The sequence below is a fragment of the Polypterus senegalus genome, chromosome 3 (genome assembly GCF_016835505.1).
Source record: "Polypterus senegalus isolate Bchr_013 chromosome 3, ASM1683550v1, whole genome shotgun sequence".
NCBI classification, from domain to species: Eukaryota; Metazoa; Chordata; class Cladistia; order Polypteriformes; family Polypteridae; genus Polypterus; species Polypterus senegalus.
Window position 1 is genome coordinate 220,933,124 of NC_053156.1, and position 23,185 is coordinate 220,956,308.

Here is a 23,185-nt window from a genome sequence, read left to right on the forward strand (position 1 = left end):
TGAAGCGGATTTCAATGGGCATGTTGGTGAAGGGAACAGAGGAGACAAGAAGGTGATGGGTTGGTGTGGTCTCAAGGAGAGGAATGAAGAAGGTCAAAGGATAGCTGATTTTGCCAAAAGGATGGACATGGCTGTAATGAATACGTATTTAAAGAAGAGGGAGGAACATAGTGTTAAGTACAAGAGTGGAGGAAGATGCACACAGGTAGATTACATCCTATGGAGAAGAGTAAATCTGAAGGAGATTGAAGACTGCAAAGTGGTGGTAGGGGAAAGTGTAGTTAAGCAGCATACGACATACGACGATGGCGGTCTGTAGGATGACATTGGAAATCAATAAGAGGAAGAGAGTGAGGGCAGAACCAAGGATCAAATTGTGGAAGTTGAAAAATGAAGACTGCAAGGTTGAGTTTAGGGAGAAGGTAACACAGGCACTGGGTGGAAGTAAAGAATTACCAGACAGTTGGGAAACTACAGCAGATGTAGTAAGGGTGACAACAAGAAGGGTGCTTGGCATGACATCTGGACAGAGGAAGGAGGAAAAGGAAACCTGGTGGTGGAATGGGGAAGTACAGGAGACTATGAAGAGGAATGGCAAAGAAGTGGGACAGTCAGAGAGATGCTGAAAGTAGACAAGAGTACAAGGAAGTAAGGCACAAGGTGAAGAGAGAGGTGGCGAAGGCTAAAGAAAAGGTGTATAATGAGTTGTATGAGAGGTTGGACACTAAGGAGGGAGAAAAGGACCTGTACCGATTAGCTAGACAGAGGGACCAAGCTGGGTAATCTGTGCAGCAGGTTAGGGTGATAAAGGATGAAGATGGAAACGTACTCAAAAACGAGAAGAGTGTGTTGAGCAGATGGAAAGAGTACTTTGAGAGGCTGATGAATGAAAAGAACGAGAGAGAGAAGAGGTTGCATGATGTGGAGATAGTGAATCAGAAAGTGCAACAATTAGTAAGGAGGAAGTGAGGACAGCTATGAAGAGGATGAAGAATGGAAAAGCCATTGGTCCAGATGACATACCTGTGGAAGCATGGAGGTGTTTAGGAGAGATGGCAGTGGAGTTTTTAACCAGATTGTTTAATGGAATCTTGGAAAGTGAGAGGATGCCTGAGGAGTGGAGAAAAAGTGTACTGGTGCCGATATTTAAGAATAAGGGGGGGTGTGCAGGACTGTAGTAACTACAGGGGGATAAAATTGATGAGCCACAGCATAAAGTTATGGGAAACAGTAGTGGAAGCTAGGTTAAGGAGTGAGGTGATAAATAGTGAGTAGCAGTGTGTTTTCATGCCAAGAAAGAGTGCCACAGATGCAATGTTTGCTCTGAGGGTGTTGATGGAGAAGTATAGAGAAGGCCAGAAGGAGTTACATTGCGTCTTTGTGGACCTGGAGAAAGCATATGACAGGGTGCATCAAGAGGAGTTGTGGTATTGTATGAGGAAGTCGGGAGTGGCAGAAAAGTATGTCACAGTTGTACAGAATATGTACGAGGAAAGTGTGACCGTGGTGAGGTCTGCAGTGGGAGTGACAAATGCATTCAAGGTGTAGGTGGGATTACATCAGGGATCGGCTCTGAGCCCCTTCTTATTTGCAATGGTGATGGACAGGTTGACAGACGAGATTAGACAGGAGTCCCCGTGGACTATGAAGTTTGCTGATGACATTGTGATCAGTAGCGATAGTAGGGAGCAGGTTGAGGAGACCCTGAAGAGGTAGAGATATGCTCTAGGGAGGAGAGGAATGAAGGTCAGTAGGAACAAGACAGAATACATGTGTGTAAATGAGAGGGAGGTCAGTAGAATGGTGAGGATGCAGGGAGTAGATTTGGCAAAGGTGGATAGTGGAGATTGTGGAACAGAGGTGAAAAAGAGAGTGCAGAAAGGGTGGAATGGGTGGAGAAGAGTGTCAGAAGTGATTTGTGACTGACGGATATCAGCAAGAGTGAAAAGGAGGGACTATAGGATGGTAGTGAGACCAGCTATGTTATATGGGTTGGAGACTTTGGCACTGACCAGAAAGCAGGAAACGGAGCTAGAGGTAGCAGAGTTAAAGATGCTAAGATTTTTGCATTGGGTGTGACAAGGATGGACAGGATTAGAAATTAGTTAATTAGAGGTTCAGCTCAAGTTGGACGGTTGGCAGACAAAGTCAGAGTGGCGAGATTGCGTTGGTTTGGACATGTGCAGGGGAGAGATGCTGAGTATATTGGGAGAAGGATGCTAAGGATAGATCTGCCAGGCAAGAGAAAAAGAGTAAGGCCTAAGAAAAGGTTTATGGATGTGGTGAGAGGACATGCAGGTGATGGGTGTAACAGAACAAGATACAGAAAGGTATGGAATAAGATGATCCGCTGTGGTGACCGCTAACTGGAGCAGCCGAAAGAAGAAGTTAAAGCACCAACATGTGGTGAAGACTGTCTGAACTTGGTATTTTGTAATAATCAGGATAGAATTGAGGGTGTAGAGGTGATTGAACCACTACGGTCAAGTAAGCATAATATAATACAGTTCTCAATATTTTGGAAATGTGCGGTGCAAAGAGTAAAACTTTTAAGTTTAACTTTGGTACGTCAAATTTTAACCAGATGCTGCAAAGTCTAAGGAGGATAAAATGGGATAAGCTTTTAAGTGCTGAGACAGTTGAGGAACAGTGGAACAGGTTTAGAAACATTTTACGTATAATGCAGGACAGGTGCATACCTAAATTTGGAATTAGTGGGAAATTTAAAAATACTCTGCAGTGGGTTAATAAAGTGTTGAAAAACAAGCTGTAAAGGAAAAAAAACCAGCTAAAAAAAGTTTATAAGATTAATAACCCCAATGTGTCTTGTAGGGCATATGAGAACAGCCATTAAGAAGGATATCAGAGAGGCTAAAAGGTAGTTAGAGAGGAATATAGCAGATAAAGCGAAAGATGACCCAAAGAGATTATTTCATTATTTTAGTAGTAAAAGAACAGTCATGGAGGAGGTGAAGTCAGGAATAGTAATGGGGAATTAAAAAATAAAATGAAATAGCAGATGTTCTAAACTTTCATTTTTCAGAGGTCTTCACATTTGAGGAAGTAGATGACCTCCCATCGGTAAAAGGGACTACTAAGGAGGTAGTGAGTGATTTGGAAATTGTAGAGGGAGAAGTACTGCTTAGATTAAATAAGCTGAAATCAGACAGATCACCAAGACAACATAATATTTACCCTCAAGTTCTTAAGAAGGTTAGTAACTGCATACTGTATATAAACCCTTGATGCATATTTTTACAAAGTCACTGCAAGTGGAAATTCTGAAATTCTGGAAAATTGCAAATATTATTGCGTTAAATAAAATGGGTGACTTGGGCAGATCCAAGCAACTACAGGTATTTGTCGACTTAAGACCTATGCGCCTTGCGAGCATTTGATTTATGGCTGCTACCGAGTCTCACAGGCAAATGACAGTTTTCACCACCCTAGTTCAGTATAGCGTGACTCATTCATCTCAATCTCAGTTTATTACCTACAGTAGTTTAGACTATATTCAGTTACATTTGTGTTACAATTACAGTAATAAAAGGCAACTGATGTTTACACAGAAATGAAGGTGATCAAGCTATATGAGGGATGAAAGAAAGATAATGCAATAACATATGATTTAAAGTTATCCCACTCTAACAGGTGTTCACCGCACATGCTGTACTGCTACGGTGCACTTTAGGTATGAATCCAGTTAACCTCCGAAGAATCTGCATTGTGTCTCACAATGTGCCACTTCGTGAGAACCTCTATGAAGGGATGATGAAACCACACTGAACTCCTTTATCTGTTAATGTTTATGATTAACAGGCTGAAATGTTAAAACAGAAAACATATGAGTGCTCAACCTCTGCCGGTACAACTCCTCTTCTAACAGTTAACACAATGAACATTGGGAGAGCCTCACACTGATGATGTAACATAACACAGACAGATTCGTGAAGCTGTTCAAGGTTTGGCATCCAGGAGAGCAACAGTAATAACAAAACAAAATTTAAAACATTTAAAATTACACACAAAAAAAGATCTTTTTTTTCCAATGTGCTAAGAATAATGATGAAAAGGGATATAAAACAAAAAATATGACTTAAGGGACTTGTTGTATAGTACTGTACATACGGTCAGGTTTGAATACTGGTCCGTCTCCATATCGACTTACAACCAGTCCGTTGGAACCAAACATGGTCGTAAATCAGTGACTACCTGTTTAGGCAAATCCGCTTAACGTGCATCACAGGTAAATTAATTGAAGTAATTATTAAGGATATGATTTAGGAACACATGGCAAGTACAGGAGTTTTACTGATTAGTCAACATGGGGTTCAAGAAGGTGGAAGTCATGTTTTACCAACATGCTGGAATTCTATGAGGAAGCAACCAAAGGCAATGATCAAAGTGAAGAATATGAAATTATTTTTTTTGACTTTCAGAAAGAATTTTATAAGGTACCACATGAGAATTTGGGCATCATACTAAAAAAGTGGGAGTTCAGGGTGTTTGTAGATGGATGCAAAATTGGCTCAAACACAAGAAGCAGAGGGTTGTGGTGTAAGCAGCCATATCAAAATTGGTGGATGTTAAGAGTGATGTTCCACGGGGATCAGTGCTAGGACCGCTTTTATTTTTAATATATATAAATGATTTTGATAGGAATATAAGTAACACGCTAGTTAAGCTTGCAGTTGATACCAGGCTAGGTGGATTGGCAGATAATCTTGAATCTGTTGAATTATTACAGAGGGAGTTGGATGGCTTTTTGGCAGATGAAATTTAATGTAAGCAAATGCAAAGTAATATATGTAGGAAGTAAAAATGTTAGGTTTGAATACACAGTGGGAGGTCTGAAAATTGAAAGTACACCTTATGAGAAGGATTTAGAGATTGTAGTGGACTCATCACTATCAACTGCCAGACAGTGTTCTGAAGCCATTTAAGAAGGCTAACAGAATGTTAGGTTATGTAGCACGATGTGCATAGAGTAGAAGGCTACGGAGGTTATTCTCAAGCTTTATAACGCACTGGTGAGGCTTCATATGGAGTACTGCGTACAGTTTTGGTCTCCAGGCTACAAAATGGACATAGCAGTGCTAGAAAAAGTCAAGAGAAGAACAGCTAGGCTGATTCCAGGGCTACAGGGCATGAATTATGAGGAAAGATTAAAAGAGCTGAGCCTTCTTAGTGTAAGAGGAGACATGATTGAAGTGTTTAAAATTATGAAGGGAAATAGTACAGTGGATTGAGGCTGTTATTTTAAAATGAATTCATCAAGAACACAGGGACACAGCTGGAAACTTGTTAAGGTTAAATTTCGCATAAACTTTAGGAAGGTTTTCTTTACACAGAGAACCACGGACATATAGACTAGGCTACCAAGTAGGGTGGTAGACAGTAGGACTTTAGGAACTTTCAAAACTAGACTTCAATCATGGAGAATCTATTGCATCCACTAAACAGTATCATCTCCAGACAGAGGAGCAGCTTCTGTGACAGACTGAGGAGATCGTTCTTCCCCCACACTATGTGACTCTTCAAATCCACCCGGGGTCGTAAACGTTAACATTATAAAAAGTTATTGTCTGTTATACCTGAATTTTTATCATTCTTTAATTTAATTTTGTTTTTTATCAGTATGCTGCTGCTGAAGTATGTGAATTTCCCCTGGGGATTAATAAAGTATCTATTTATCTATCTTGATGTAATTTTAGCAGAATAAATTGGACAGGCGAGCTGTGTTGGGCTGATTGCCCTGTCCTCATCTAGATTGTTCTAATTCTAATACATTGCTAATTTTTATTTAACCTAGTGATGTTCTCTCCAGTTACGAACTTTAATAATTGACACCAAGTATGGGTTTGGTCTAATAAGAAAACAAAGGTCCATCCATCCATATAATTCATTTCAGATTCAACAGGGCCTGAGGCTGTTCCAGCAGCACCAGATGCAACGCAGGAGCCAGCCTTGAATGGATCGATTAGAATGCTAAGCACAATTTATTAAGACCACTGAACATTGGAGTATTAGTGAATTAGAGCAACAGCAGAAGAATGAAAAGATTAGGTGTGGTGTAGGTGGCACAAAGTACAATCTAGGATTTGAATAACATTTGGCAGCATAATACAGCCCAATAGAACCTGATAAAAATGGAGATGTTTCTAAATGATCTGACACCATTCCAAGTTGAAGTCTGAGTATAAAGAAAAAAATAATACGATGGACAATTTATGCCTAACAAAATCTAATCATTTTCTTGGGCAAAGTGAACTAAACAGTTAAAGCTGGCCAAAGAGATAGTGTGTTTATATTAAATAGTGTAACACACCCAGCACTGCTGCAAGGTTAAAAGAAATAATAAATTCAACTTCAAACCTTTAAGGTATACATACGCAAGTTTGCTTCTGCAAACTGCTATTGTTCACCTGACACTAATTTATTCCTGATATTCAGAGTTTCCTAAAGCAGAATGGTAAACCACTACTGGAAATACTCTCTTTCTACAATAGTTGGCTAAATGTGAAGATGAAGAGAAAAAGTAGAGGAGAGAGGTAAATAAAAATATTAAAGTGGCTTGAACATTCACACCATCTTTTTGTGAAAAGAAGGCACAGCTGTTTGGGAAGGCATACAGTGGAGTGAACTATTACCAAAACAGATTATTTTTTTAATCTCACTTACTACAATTTAAATTGATCCACTTTTTTAGGTGACAGGGAAATTATCATTACCAGCTGTTTTAAAAGGATTATCATGATACGGAGAGAGATTCTCTGCTGACTGTGCCAGACATGCCTTGCACTGAATTCCTGGATACCCCAAATCAAGTCAGAGGGTTTACACTTTAGAACCAAACTGGAACAAGAAAGCAGCTCACATTAGGACCAAGCAGCTCACATTAGCGCACACGTCTTTCCATCCTAATCTGTGTTCCTTATCTTTGCAGGTAGACATGATGGGCGTGTCCAGCATCAACAGTTCTATGGGGCTGTCCATGTTCTTTGTGGGTATTGGCTGTCTCACAGGGCCACCAACTGCAGGTGAGTTGCACTGTGAAACTGCCCATCCCTTCAAAGAGAGGTTCTTGAACTTGGCATCAGCTGCTATTTATTATTGAGGGACCAATTGCTGCCTTTTTTTTTTTTTTAACTGACTCAACATGTAATGGGTTAATATCGAAATTACCCATAAATGATTTACTTTTCTTTAAAATGGCTTGTGTTTTGGTAACAAAATTGCCCCTGCAATCTTGAATTGGACTAGGTACGTTTCAGAAGCCATGCACTATAATAGATAGTCAATGAAACAAATTACACTTCATGAGGCATTCATAAGAATGTTTCTTTTTCATTTCTTCCATCATGCTTGATGGTTAGCACACATATGTGAATAGAAATCAGTAAATGGATCCTCCTCAGGACATTGGGTGGCAGTGGTTAGCGTGTGGCCTCACAACTGTAGGAGACTAGGGTCAAATCCTAATTCCATCATTGTCTGTGTGGAGTTTGCACAACTACTATGTCTGCAATTGTTTTTCTCTAGTAAATTCCATGTTTGTTTTATAGGTCATTTGAGACTCTGAATTTTCCAGTATAAGAGAGTGTGTATGTATGAGCAACTTATGCGCTGATATTAACTGGCACACCTACTAGAGATTTCCTACCTGGTGCACAGTTCTACCAGGAAACACTCTGGATACTGTCATACTAGAATAGCCTGGTTCAGAAAAAAGAAGGACAGATGTTTAGGACACATTACCACTTCTTTTAATCTTCACTTTTAAAGCCTCCACAATTATTGGCACCCCTAATAAAAGAGAAGTATAAAGGGTTTTTTTAGAAAATCACTTTTTGTGAATTCTCTTAATCTCGCACAAAAAAAAAAAATTGATAAATCCAACCTTTAGTTGGAAATAAATTTATTATGAGAAAAATAATCATCAGGATCTACTTATTTTTAATAAAATCACATGTGCCAGGCATATTGCCAGCCCTCGTAATTCTAATAAACCAAGTGTAATGGAAGCATTTTTTCTGTGTGATTTTTTTAAAGTTGTGCAGAAACTCTCAATACAAATGAATATCTGTTTCATTGTGGTATAAATATATGGTGGTACAGTGGCCAGATTCCCTTATTCATTCATCAACATGGGAAAGGTAAGAGCACACACACAATTCAAATGAGAGAAGTGTGCGCTGACCTTCATAAGTTAGGGAATGGCTATAAAAAAACAACTACTCACCTGAAAATGCCCATATCTACAGGTAGGGCAATAATTAAAAAGTTCAGATCAGCTGAATCTGTTACCAACCTGCCTGCCTGAAAGAGTATCCTAGTTGATTTTGTCTCCATGCACAGTAAGCAGGATAATAATAGAAGTAATAAAAATCCCCAAGAATCACTGTTGGAGGACTACAGAAAAAGCAGCGTATTGGGGTCATCAAGGCTCCAAAACTACTATCAGACATCAACTCCATGTCAACATATTATTTGGAAGGCATGCCAAGAAAAAGTCTTTCCTGTCATTTAACCACAAACATCAGCACCTGAAGTTTGCTAAATGCCATTGGAACTTTGATTGGAATCGTGTTCTGTTATCAGATGAAACTAAAATTGAGCTTTTTGGCAACAAACACTCAAGGTGGGCTTGGCATAAAAAGAATGATCCCCAGTGTCACACACGGTTAATGCTATGTAATGTTGTGAGGCTGTTTTTCCCCCAAAAGCCCTGGGAATCTTGTTAAGGTACATAGTATCACTGACTCCATGAAATACCAGGAGATTTTAAATTTGAATTTGACTACATCTACCAAAAAGTACAAAATGGGTCATCATTGGATCATTCAGCAGGACAATGGTCCAAAAAATATGTCCACATCGACACAAAAATGGTTAAAGGAACACCAAATCAAGCTTCTGTCACAGCTGCCTCAGTGTCCGGACCTAAATCCCACTGTAAAGTTGTTGAGTTAGCTGAAGAGGAAAAGGGTAATGGTCTCAGATTCCCTGTTCTACGTGTATTGTCTAGCCTTATAAGATGCTATAGGAGAACACTTGGTGCTGTTTTAGTAGCAAACGGAGGTCATGCAAAGTAGTAAATGCAGGAGTGACCGAAATCTTGATGAGGATTTTTTTTCCTCAGGCTCAATTTACTTCAGTTAAAGGTTGGATTTCTCTATTTTTTCAGTGTGAGATTAAGGTAATTCTCCAAAAGGCAAACGTTTTATAAGCTTTTTTTACCCATCAGGGGTGCTAAGAACTGTGGAGGGAACTATATTTATAAGAAAATTAGATCGTAACAAAGTAAATTCTTAAATGAAAAGCGGTATATAAAAACAATGAATGGAGTCCAGTGTTCTAAAAGGTATAACTGCAGATTGACCCATCCCATCTCTATACATTCTTATCCAACTGCACTCTGTGACTTTAGTTTTTTCAGAGCTCTGACAAATGACAGTAGAAAAGAGACAATTAATTAAACTTGAATTCAGATTAGCCCCAGGCTCATAAACTGGTTGGGATAACAATCTGAAGTCATCATAAGTATATATTTGAATAATACGATTTGAAAAACAAATGCATGAATGACTGAAACCTCTTTAGCTACAGAGCTACTCTGGATATACGTCTGGCATCCACTGCTTTAATGCCATCTTCCCACCCTTCCTGATTCTGAGACACCCCTTCACCTAGAACAGTGATGGCGAACCATTTAGAAACCAAGTGCCCAAACTGCAATCCAAAACCCACTTATTTATCACAAAGTGCCAACATGGCAATTTAACCTGAATACCACCTAAAACTGAACACCAGCATAACCAAGGAGCTGGTGGTGGATTTTAGGAGGCCCAGGCCCCTCATGGACCCCGTGATCATCAGAGGTGAGTGTGTGCAGAGGGTACAGACCTATAAATACCTGGGAGTGCAGCTGGATGATAAATTGGACTGAACTGCCAATACTGATGCTCTGTCTATCTACTGAGCTTTTAGTTTAGAAAAGCCACTCATACATTAACATATTTTGTCTTAAAAGAAAAACATAATAACGGAGCTTTCAATGATACAAACAACTTTTTGTTGAAAGGTAAAAGTTTGCATTCTGTACGTATGCTTTTGAACAATTAATGTGCTTTTTGCTGTTGTATGCATGCTGATAATTTGTCTAACCTTGGCTCATACTTTGTAAGCTTGAGAGCAACACATGCAGCACTCAGGTCATCTGTTAGTCTGTTTCTGGTGTCAGATTTGATTTAATTCAAAGCTGAAAACAGCTGCGCACAAGCATAAGATGTTCCAAACAAAGTAAGGAAAGCAATCCCTTCAAGTGCCTTCATTGACTTAAGATTATTTGGCAGAGAATTCCACACTTTAAGGATTTCATTTTCATAACTAACTGTGCTGTCCTTTGTCATCCCTTCGATCCTCTCAAGTGTTTCACGCAGGTCTTCCCTATTAAGCTCCGCCAACCCCCCACCCCCCGCTTCTCTTCTATATTACGGGGTCATGGATCAGGTGTGTCGATTAGCAACTCCCGGCAATAATTACAGATGCGGACGACTCCTCACCTGTGCGCTTAAGCGAGGACTGCCCGCATCACAAAGCTCCCGGAAACCGCTCCGGCCACTCTACCATAACCCCCTTTAAGCCTGGCCTTTTCAGTTTTGAGCTGTGGACCTGCTATACCACATCCCCTCCAACACCACCACGGGAATCACAAACTCAACAGGCTGCAGTCTGTGCCGCACCCTCAAGCAGCATGTGTGTCGCCCGCCTTACCCCAGACAGGAGAGGAAGGAAGCGCTCCCATTGGGCTGCTGGGCAGAGGGGCGGGTGATGTGAGAAAAGTCCTCCGGAGCGTGTGAAGAGGGGGAGCGGTGAGGGGAGCAGCCCGGCCCCGCATTCCTCTGGCTTTATAGTAACAAACTCTGTGCTCGGGCGACGGCGCGCGTGCCCACTGAGAGGGCTCTGAGTGCCCCCTTTGGTACGCGTGCCATAGGTTCGCCACCACTGACCTAGAATCTTTGAATTTTTTGTTTTTGCTCTTTTTTATTTACATGTTTTTGTCCTCTTTTTTTTTTTGACAAAAAAAATCACATTAAGTAATTCCAAGAAAAAAAGAACATGACTGGTATTTATTGAAAGATTTTGATGCACAATAGCATCTGCACTCTTCATTGATTTTGATCTTTCAAATGTATACTGAGAAATAACATACACTGCTGCTTCCATGTTATTTTCATCTGTGTGATAAATAGCAAGCAGTGTACCATCCACACAATTAAAATTAGTGGCACAGCTGCTGCCTCAAGTTTTCCTTCCAAAGATATGCATGCTGAGTTAACTGGGAAATCCAAACTGGCCCCATAAGAGTGAGGGTTGGAGTTTGAATACTCTCGTCAAGTCTGTGCAATACTGTTTTCTCACATATCGCCATTTCTACTCTTTCAAAGACAAAAGAATGTGTTTAGGTTAACCGGTGACTCTAAAGTTACCTGGAGTGAATATGACTAGAAGTATGCTGTGCGATGGACTGGTGCCCCATTTGAAGTGAATTCCTGCGTGTGCTAAATGGTGTTGGGACAGACCCTGGCTACCTAGACAAAAGCAGAAACTGGAAATATCTGGGTAGATGGAAATAAAGTAGTTGTTGATCATGTCAGGCTTTCACAGTGTTATATCCCACATTTAAATGGGAACATTATTTACATTTACCATTTAAAACAAGACAGTGATGTCCTTGTCACATATTTTAGGATTTGGGTCTCACTATGTCTATAATGCTAAATGTTTCAAATGTGAACTTTAACTGACACAACTTAAAGAGGGGCCTAAAGCACTGAAGCGGAGACCTTTGAGCCACAGTCGGTTGACAAGATCTCGCCCACAATATAGATAATTAACACGTCTGGGTGGCGTGGCAGGCAGGTGACTGCTACAAGGCCTACTCACCATCATTTCTCAGCTTGCAGAAAAAAATATGAAGGAGAAAAGAAATCTAAGGTTAATAAAAGGTTAAGCCAAGGCTAGTTGGAACAACAGTCAAGAAGTGATTTTTTTTACCTCCTTAATGTTACGTTTGCCGTAGATCTGTAACCAGTTTATTTACAAACTATAATCATTGTTTTATTTATTTATTTTTTAAGCTTCTCACTCACAGCAACGTCCTTGAAAGCATGCCGTCCTGGCTGCCGTCGAAGGCAATCTTTCAATCTGATCGCATTACATAGGCACTGACCCGAAAAAGCTCTAGTATCTAGGTCATGAAACTACTTGCCCATTTACAACAGAACCATTTCTCTTTGGTATGATGCACACATGCAGTTTAGTGAAAGCTGTCAGCCCCACCTGGTGGTGGCATACAGCATTGGGAGAAGAAAAAGATGCTCATGAATGGATCCCAAGCACTGGAAAAGGAGGATAATTATGAGTTTAGTTCAGCAGTTCCTATTATGTCCCTAAGAAGGGTTGTTTTTTTTTTCCACTCGAAAAATTCCATTTTTTTTTTCAGGATATGTGTGATACAGGGCACAAGATCATAGACTCCATCTGGAATTCATTTCAGTTCTCTCATTTTGTCATTTGAAAAGAAGCTCTCCATTTTCTTAACCTTCCTATGCCCAGCTTTAAATCTACAGACTATCCTGAAAACATGAGGGAGAAAGCAGGACCCAATTTTGGACAGCACATAACCTACAGTCAGGTCCATAAGTATTTGGACAGTGACACAAATTGCATACATTTTGGCTCAGTACGCAACCACATTGGATTTGAAACATTTGACTGAAGAGTAGAGATTCAGCTTTAATTCAAGGGGTTTAACAAAAATATTGTAGGAGCGGTTTAGAAAAAAGTCATTTTTATACATGGTCCCCCTTTTTTAGCGGTTTAAAAAGTATTTGAAAAAACTAACATAATCATAAATATGACGATCATTTTCAATATTTGGTTGAAAAATCCTTTACGGTCAGTGACTGCCTTAAGTCTTGAACCCATGACCTTCTCCAAGTGCTGGGTTTCCATCCTGGTGATGCTTTGCCATGACTTTACTGCAGCTGTCTTCAGGTGCTGCTTGTTCGTTGGACTTTCTGTCTTCAGCAAGTGAAATGCATGTGTTGCTTGATTGGCTTGGCATTTGAAGGATATTTCACTACTTTGCATTTAAAAGCACTGTCAGGTTTAGTTTTGCAAGATGTTTTCGCTCATTGTCCATCTGTACTGTGATGTGTTGTCCTATCTGTTCTTCAGCATTTGGCTGAAATCTGAGCAGATAGTAAAGCTCTGCACACTTGAGAATTCATCCTGATACTTCTGCCCACTGACATATTATCAGTAAACATCTGTGACCAACTTTCATTCACAGCCATGCATGATCATGCCATAAAAATGCCTCCACCATGTTTCATAGATAATGTGGTATTCATCTGATCATGAGCCACGTCTTCTCTTCTCCATATGGTATTCCACGGAAAATGAGCCATTTCTTCTCTTCTCTTTTTATTATTCTGGTATATATTGATCTTAGTTTCCATTGTCCAAAGAAAATCGTTCCAGAACTGGATAGGCTTTTAAAAATGTTTTCTGACAAAGTCTAATCCAGGGGTCTCCAACTCCAGTGCTGAAAGCTACTGTGGCTGCAAGTTTTCATTCTATTTTCTTAATTAGTGAACAGTTTTGCTGCTAATTAACTATTTCCCTTTATTTTAATTGACTTTTCTCGAGACTCTGACCGCTGAATTGATTCTTTTTTCCTTAAACGGCACTTAAACATAAATTTGATGTGAAGTGAGCCAAAAGATGACCAACTAACTTAGCTAACTTCACTTCATTCTGTTTCTTAGCTTGAAGCCAATTCTCGTTGCTAATTAAATCCATTATTTAATTCCATGGCACTCATTCTGCCAAGGCAGACATTTTCAAAACTGTTGATTTTCTTTTTTAAGAGCGCTGTCAAAATGTTTTGTGGACCTGAGCAGATCAACATTACTGAGGCCTTCACCTTTCTTTATTTTCAGTTATTGTGTGATGGACGCAGGTTGTTGTTTATGTGTTGGTTCATTTTGTGTCTTAATATCGTTTGGGCAGCACGGTGGCGCAGTGGTAGTACTGCTTCCTCGCAGTTAGGAGACCCGGGTTCGCTTCCCAGGTCCTCCCTGCGTGGAGTCTGCATCCAGTGTCTGCGTGGGTTTCCTCCGGGCGCTCCAGTTTCCTCCCAAAGACATGCAGGTTAGGTGGATTGGCGATTATAAATTGGCCCTAATGTGTGTTTGTGTGTGTCCTGCGGTGGGTTGGCACCCTGCCCAGGGCCCTGTGTTGGCTGGGATTGGCTCCAGCAGACCCCCGTGACCTTGTGTTTGGATTCAGCGGGATGGAAAATGGATGGATGGATATTGTTTGGTTGCTAATTAAGGAAGTCTTCTCTTGATTGTAGACTCTGGCAATGACAGGTTGACCTCCAACAGAGTGTTCTTGTTTTGTTGTGACAGGTTTCTTCTTCACCAAGGACAGAATTCTTCAATCATCCAGCACAGTCGTTTTCCATGATTGTAGCTGTCATTCCTAAACGGCTCATACAAAATTTTTGCTAAAACCTTTAAATTTAAAGCTGAAATTCTACACATCAATCGCATACTGAATTGCTTTATTTGAAATCCATTATGGTGACATGCAGAGTCAAAATTATGCAAATTGTGTCATTGCCCAAATACTTAATGGACCTGACTGTACTTGTCTTTGAGATATGGAGAGAAAACATGTAAGGACACACACAAAACAGGTAAACTGAGCTATGAATTGAAACTGGGTCCCTAGAGATGTGGGGCTGTACAGCCTAGCAATTGAGACTCCCGTTGAACATGCAAGCTTCACACAGAGTGACCAAACAGGAGTTTCAATTCACTCTTGTCAGGACTTTGGGTTAGTGGTACTACTGCAAAATTTAATTTTTTTCCTTTAAATGAGTCATCCTTTCTGTTTTAGGAAGTTATCAAATACTTTTCACAAACTGAAATGAACTTTGATGCCTGCTTTCGTCAGCAGAGTGGTATAGCCGTTAGTGCTCTTTCCTATTTCTCTATTAGGTTGGGTTCAACATACACAAGCCGCTTCAGTCGCCACATTCAAATCTCGCCTAAAAACGCACTTCTTCACATTGGCTTTTAATTCTTAACCTGTTTCATTTTCCACTTGCCTTTTGTTATTTTCTCTATTTTATTTGGTCCCCTGACCTGTTTTTAGTATCTCTGTTTTAATTCTCTCTTAATGTTTGTTTTTAATATTTTGCTTTTAGTCCTGCTTGTTGTAACTGTACAGCGCTTCGGTCAGTTGTAATGCTGTGTTTTTAAGCGCTCAACAAATAAATATGGTATAGTATGGTATGGTATACTTACTCTGTGCATTTGGCTTTTCTTTGTGCACTCTTACTGTTCACTTACAGTCCAAAAATTAGCACAATACGTTGACTGTAAACTGGCTCTGTGTGGGTGCTGGCGTGAATGTGTCATGTGATAAACGTATGCACTATCCTAGGTTTTTTTTTTTTTTTATGTCCGAGGTTGGTTTTTATTGCACCAAGTGCAGAAATGATATACTGCAAATAGGTCCTGACTTGTCATTACCCTGCTATTAGATTAAGCAAATTCATTACGTTGTTTATCTTTGTCATTTGAAGTGTTTGTAAATAAAGATTTCGTGAGACATAACTTTACAATCTTTTGCACAGCTAAATAACACAGCTGACCTTACAGCTCTGTATTTTGTCTCTTTCAGGCTGGCTTTATGACTACACCCAAACCTATGACTGCTCATTTTATCTGGCTGGCGTGTGCTTCTTGCTTTCCTCAATCTCTCTTTTCTTTGAACCGCTGGCCAGTAGGTGGAAAGCCAGAAAGAACCTGGAAACTTTAGGTGAGACAGCAGACTGTATAGCTAATGACGGTTTTATTCCTGCACAGAATTAACTGACCACAAACACAGCAATGCTGCATCTGTCTAAAAAGTGGAACCTGGACTGCTTCACTCACTTCCATCAAGCCATGGCAGCTACGGAAATGCAGATAGTGGATGTCATGGTGCAAAGAAAACAGAAATACTTATGTGGAAATAAGGACATTTTGAATGTCCTGTGTGGATTTATTGCGAATGACCCAAGTTCGTTTAAACTTACTGCAAATTCACAGGTGTTTAATTTTCACCTCAATTCAGTTTATTTTTGTATAGCACTCTTCACTGAGCACTGTAACAAGTTTACAGGTACATGTACTTACAAAGTATACAAAATACTAATTGCATAATGAATACATGTGACAAGACAAGATTTGTTTAAAAAGTTCCAAATGAGTTAACTTAAATGAAACCTAACATGACCTGTCCTTTGACGTTATCGTTGAACCGTGGCCAGTTGATGATGGAGGAGAGGAAATCAAAATCATTGTGCCTTTCTTTCCCCTAACTTTTGACAAAATCTCTGAAGACACAATGCTTGAAGGCTGATAACCGAGTGATCAGATAGCTGGTGCCAGATATCAGGGTATTTTCTTGTGACTCACTAATCTAGCATTTCATAACTTATTAAAAGCATTCAAAAACATTTTTTTAACAGTTAAGAAGACATGACTGTTTCTGTGCTATAAACTAATAAAAATGTTGGGGAAAAAAAACGTACGTTGTTAGAATGATTAGAGAAAAAAGCGGAGGCTGTTCCCAGTTTGAATCTCGACTTGGGAACACTTTGCATGGGGTTAACAAGTTTTTCCCATGTAAGTGGGCTGAATTTGCACATCCCACATTTACCCCGCAGGAGTGAGTGTAAGCATATGCGCGTCACCTGTGGTGGGATGACAACCACATCCAGTTTGCTCATGTGCCTGTTGCTGCTAGAAATCAGCTCCAAAGTCTGCTGTGAACCGGAACTGATGGAAATTATGAAAGGATCCCAAAACCATTCACATTAAGTTAGGACAGCAACTGTTATTTAATTCAAATTTATTGTTTTAACCTGGTCTGAATGTGTGCCGTGCGAAGAACTGACAAGTACGGAGTTCTGACTAGACAGTTCACCCTCAATCTACAACATTCAATTCCAAAGTAAACAAATCAAGAAGCTGAAGTGAATTAACTGGGAACAACCATAATACTTTTACCTCCAAATAATATACCAAGAGAACGGCACATCATCATTTGTCAAGTGTGTATATGGTGAATTTCTAAAGTATCAGTGCCTTACTTGGACCTCTTCACATTTAACTGTGTACTTTTTTTTTTTTTGTTTACATTGCCCTTCACAGAAGTTATAGTAAAGGTAAAACAAAAATAAGTAGACAGTACTGGATCTTGCCAAGTTGCCTAAGTATTAATCACACGGTGTAATGTTTAATACCCTGCACTGACTCAAAAGTGTAACCATGAGCTCAACTACCAGTGGTGAAATGAGCAAAGATCACAACGTGGGTCTCAACACAACATCTAAAGCTGTGTGAATGACATTTGCTGCAAAAATAATAAAACAAGCAGCAGATCTGGCAATGGGTTTGGGAAAAAATCCAAATAACCTGCTTATGTCATTTATATTAACAAATGAAGCCCACTTCCATACCTAATATTAACCCTTTGTTTTAACAGAAAGTTATTTAAGAAATAAGTGAAAACATGATGAATCTTTTATTAAAAGTGATTAATTTATTTGTTTTTAGTAAACAGAATATTTAGAGGGCCTGGAAACTGTGGGTGTTGTGAATGTGAGCACCCCTCCAGGGTTGTTTTCTGCCTTACATTCAGTGCTGCCAAGACAGACATTAACATCCTGTAATAATACAGTATCTAAGAAGTGGGTTCAGAAAATGAACGGAAAAAAATATCTGAACCATGTTACTTTCATTTTAAAAGGTTACGACTTTACATTCTTTCTTTTGCAATGTCCAGATTTCTAGTACAGTGCCATGGAAAGCCGGAGCCCATCCCAGCAACAGCTGGCAAAAAGCAGGATAAGGACAGCAGTCCGCTATACATGTGGGCTGTGGTGCAATCAAATGCAAATTACAGCTGCCATGCAATGTCTTTTAAAAGAATACAACAAATTTAATTTTAGCTGTGTACCAGGTGAGCCAAACCCAGTTTAAAGCAAATTCACAATTTACTGGGACTTTTTCTTTTCCTAAACTCTTCCCATTGTAGTAATGAGCATTACTATTTATAATATGTGATACTGACAGTAAAGGAGGGCAACTACATTTCTGAAGACTTCTTCATTTGTTTTCTTATTGTGTGTTGCTTCTGCTATAACCATTTTATTTTGTAAAATGCACTTCTTCTTGCCTTATTCACAATTCCGTTTCAAAGGCCTCTGCCTGTTATCCAAATTCAGATTTGGCAGGTCTTATAATGTTAAACTACGCTATAATTTCTTCTATACCAGCCATGCTGACACAGTTTTACCATAGTGTAATATCAACTCTGTCTGTCTATTTCTGTGTTAATTTTGTATTGTTGCTATATAAAGACTGTATAATTAAATGAAATAAAAAGGCATCCACAAATAACTAAGTCTAAACTAAACAATGAATATTAAGACTACTAATTTTAAGATAGATTTAGTAATCTTTTACTTTTTTCCCCTGTATATTTCTGCAACTCCAAGTATGATTCAAAATTTTTTTACAAAACAGTCCCAAAGCACAATAGCAGTCCTGTTGAAATAGCATCGGGGGGGAAAAAAGATGTATATATATTAAAAAAAGAAAAAAACACACACACACACACATAAGTCCCCTTTAGTTGGTGTTCTTATGCAAACAGTTGATTTCAGTAAGTGAAGTAGTAATGTCAGTCACAAAAGAAGCAATACACATATCACTAATAATATTTTTTTTATGTAAAGTATTCCTTATATTGAAAAGGGGGGACCTTTTATAAAGTATCTATCTATCTATCTTTTACTCAAGCAATGTGTACTGTGAGTGTATGCATCTATTTTCAGACTTGGTCCTTTCCTGTTCAGGGCAATGCAAAGTAAGTGTTGATCTTCATCAACAAGAAGCTTAAGTCAGAAATCAGGCCTGGATGGGACACCGGTTTATCACACACAAAATCAGGCAGTTGAGAGTTAACAACTAGACTGTTGGACTGCAACCTTTATTTGTATACAGTGGTGTGAAAAACTATTTGCCCCCTTCCTGATTTCTTATTCTTTTGCATGTTTGTCACACAAAATGTTTCTGATCATCAAACACATTTAACCATTAGTCAAATATAACACAAGTAAACACAAAATGCAGTTTTTAAATGATGCTTTTATTATTTAGGGAGAAAAAATCCAAACCTACATGGCCCTGTGTGAAAAGTAATTGCCCCTGAACCTAACAACTGGTTGGGCCACCCTTAGCAGCAATAACTGCAATCAAGCGCTTTGATAACTTGCAATGAGTCTTTTACAGCGCTCTGGAGGAATTTTGGCCCACTCATCTTTGCAGAATTGTTGTAATTCAGCTTTATTTGAGGGTTTTCTAGCATGAACCGCCTTTTTAAGGTCATGCCATAGCATTTCAATTGGATTCAGGTCAGGACTTTGACTAGGCCACTCCAAAGTCTTTCTTCAGCCATTCAGTGGATTTGCTGGTGTGTTTTGGGACATTGTCCTGTTGCAGCACCCAAGATCGCTTCAGCTTGAGTTGACGAACAGATGGCCGGACATTCTCCTTCAGGATTTTTTGGTAGACAGTAGAATTCATGGTTCCATCTATCACAGCAAGCCTTCCAGGTCCTGAAGCAGCAAAACAACCCCAGACCATCACACTACCACCACCATATTTTACTGTTGGTATGATGTTCTTTTCTGAAATGCTGTGTGCCTTTTACACCAGATGTAACGGACATTTGCCTTCCAAAAAGTTCAACTTTTGTCTCATCAGTCCACAAGGTATTTTCCCAAAAGTCTTGGCAATCATTGAGATGTTTCTTAGCAAAATTAAGACGAGCCCTAATGTTCTTTTTGCTTAACAGTGGTTTGCATCTTGGAAATCTGCCATGCAGGCCGTTTTTGCCCAGTCTCTTTCTTATGGTGGAGTCGTGAACACTGACCTTAATTGAGGCAAGTGAGGCCTGCAGTTCTTTAGACGTTGTCCTGGGGTCTTTTGTGACCTCTCGGATGAGTCGTCTCTGCGCTCTTGGGGTAATTTTGGTCGGCCGGCCACTCCTGGGAAGGTTCACCACTGTTCCATGTTTTTGCCATTTGTGGATAATGGCTCTCACTGTGGTTCGCTGGAGTCCCAAAGCTTTAGAAATGGCTTTATAACCTTTATCAGACTGATAGATCTCAATTACTTCTGTTCTCATTTGTTCCTGAATTTCTTTGGATCTTGGCATGATGTCTAGCTTTTGAGGTGCTTTTGGTCTACTTCTCTGTGTCAGGCAGCTCCTATTTAAGTGATTTCTTGATTGAAACAGGTGTGGCAGTAATCAGGCCTGGGGTGGCTACGGAAATTGAACTCAGGTGTGATACACCACAGTTAGGTGATTTTTTAACAAGGGGGCAATTACTTTTTCACACAGGGCCATGTAGGTTTGGATTTTTTCTCCCTAAATAATAAAACCATCATTTAAAACTGCATTTTGTGTTTACTTGTGTTATATTTGACTAATGGTTAAATGTGTTTGATGATCAGAAACATTTTGTGTGACAAACATGCAAAAGAATAAGAAATCAGGAAGGGGGCAAATAGTTTTTCACACCACTGTATGTTGAACAGAAACACTGGGAAATATGGTGAGAAACTGCAAAGCCTACACAGAAACAATGATGTTCACAAACCTTGGTGGACAGTGGCTCATAAGGGGAGAAGGGCCGCTTTATGGAACAGAATCTGTTACATTTTAATTTTGGACACAAAGTAGAGTTCACGGCACCAGTAGTAGTGCTTCTCTTTTGATGTAAGGAGACCAGGACTTGTGTGTCCTCCTTGCATGGAGTTTGCCTGTTCTTCCTACAGTTCAAAGACATGCAGGCTAAGTGGACTGGCAACGCCAGGTGGACTGGATCTAGTGTGTGTGTTGTGTGCATGCATGCAAGTGTGTTCCCCTGCGATGGACTGGCACCCTGTTTAGGGGATTGTTTCTGCCTTACGCCCTATGCAGGCTGGGAAATGCTCCAACTGCCTGTGACTTTGTATGCTTAGAAAATGGTATGGTATGGTTCAAATACATCAAACCTGTTCTGAAGTCTACAAGTCTCTTCATAAACTGCAGTCTGTGACTCTTACAATGAGATTTTCATTTGGTTTAACTGGCTACCAAGTCTTGTTTTTTTTTTTTCCTTTCCAGAGGGAGAATTCAGCAACGTTTAGGACCCATTTTTGTACTCTGGTGGAATTGCGATTTCCACCATAAAATAGCATTACCCCAACAAGGCCAATTAAAGAAATGTGCGGTGTAACACGAACAAACACATCTCATTAGTCATTTTGCCCAGGTTCCTCTCAACTGACAGGCAGATGCTTTTTGTATTTACTAGCTCCTGGAGAGACCATACATAACAAGTAAAAGTAGCATTAACTAAATCATGAGGACTGAACAAAGTGCCTCTGTTTGACAGTCTCACAAGAACTTGATTACATTTTAAATAAGCATGGTACATAACTGTGGTCTTTTGTAGCACGCTATTGATTTAAAAATGTATAAAAGTTTACCTTTCGATCACAAAGATTTGTTAGATTCTCCAACTTCATTACCTTGGGTACACCTTTGGGAAACCTGCACCTGTCAGACACCTGAAGTTTACTTTTCTAAATATGTACTGACCACAAGTGTAAGACAATACTTGTAAATAATTCTACTGAAATGTATGTTGAGTTGACAGGCAGAAACTGCTGCGCTACATTGTCCATCCATTATCCAACCCACTAAATCCTAACTACAGGGTCACGGGGGTCTGCTGGAGCCAAGTCCAGCCAACACAGGGCGCAAGGCAGGAAACAAAACCCCAGGCAGGGCACGCATGTGCGCGCGCACACACACACAAGGGACAATTTAGAATCGCCAATGAACCTAACCGGCAAGTCTTTGGACTGTGGAAGGAAACCCACGCAGACAAGGGGAGAACAAGCAAACTCCATGCAGGGAGGACCCGGGAAGCGAACCCGGGTCTCCTAATTGCGAGGCAGCACTACATTGTACATCTCTAATACTTTTTAGAAGTGGGAGCAACTGATAACCATAATAAACTAGTGTCATAGTAAAGTGAATGTGTGGCTTGTGAAAAGACATTACAGCTACAATCGACATCATGACAAGGACTCAAAAAAATATAAACTAATAATTAACATATACTACTATATACTACTCTTTTTTTCCATATAGCAAAGTAAAATGCAGCCCACCTAGCTTTAACAAGACACATTACTTACTGCTGCTTTTTCTCAGTTTCTTAAAATGAAAATACATTTGTGCCCAGAAGAAAAGGGCAGTTGGACAGATAATGAAAAAAGAAAGGTTCTAGAGCCTCTGCAGCCACTCCTTTGTTCATGTCCAAGCACTGAAGAAACTCTTAACTTGAAAGTAAACCTTTAGTCCTAGCACTGTGGCACAATCGTGCAATCAACTAATGATGTGCTATCCAGTTTTAAAAGGAGAATCTTGCAAGTGTACACTATTACCGTTAAACATTTTCTTTACTAGTGACATTAAGGTTTGTTTATACCAATTACACAAGACTATTTCATTGTACAATTCTGGGGCAGCCTCACAGCTCTGGAGTCCTGGGTTTAAATGGTGGTTTCTCATTGTCGTCATTGATTTTTCACACTCCAACTATGTGCCTGTGGATCTTCTCTGGGGACTTCAGTTTGCCTCCATAAATAAAACACATGTGGGTTACACTAATTGGCACCAAAATTGACCTGGTGTTGGTATGACCTGTGATGGATTATCACCACTTACAGAGCTGGTCCTCTAACACTGTATTGGCAAGTGAATAAATGATGTCATTTAAATAACTACGTGTAATTAGCCATCTTACTTGGTAAAGCGAGGGTTAAGAAGAGAGCTATGATAACAGCTTATTTTTAACTTACTGCTAAAGCACACTTCTTCTAAAATGTATATAATTTAAAAGCTAATTGGTATTAAACCTTTAATAAAACATTCTGAAACCCCCTTAATCGATTTCAAGGTCAAGGGAATCCAAGCCGGAAGCACTGGC

General features: G+C 39.6%; 1 protein-coding gene across 2 annotated transcripts in view; it reads left to right on the forward strand.

Annotated features, from left to right (window-relative positions):
* slc16a4 (solute carrier family 16 member 4) overlaps window positions 1-23,185 on the forward strand; it is a 104,245-nt gene that overhangs the window by 64,024 nt on the left and 17,036 nt on the right. For both annotated transcript variants that reach the window (XM_039748534.1, XM_039748535.1), the window contains exons 8-9: window positions 6,947-7,040; window positions 15,766-15,903. In XM_039748534.1, the coding sequence (XP_039604468.1) occupies window positions 6,947-7,040; window positions 15,766-15,903 (232 nt within the window). The remainder of the gene's footprint in view (window positions 1-6,946; window positions 7,041-15,765; window positions 15,904-23,185) is intronic.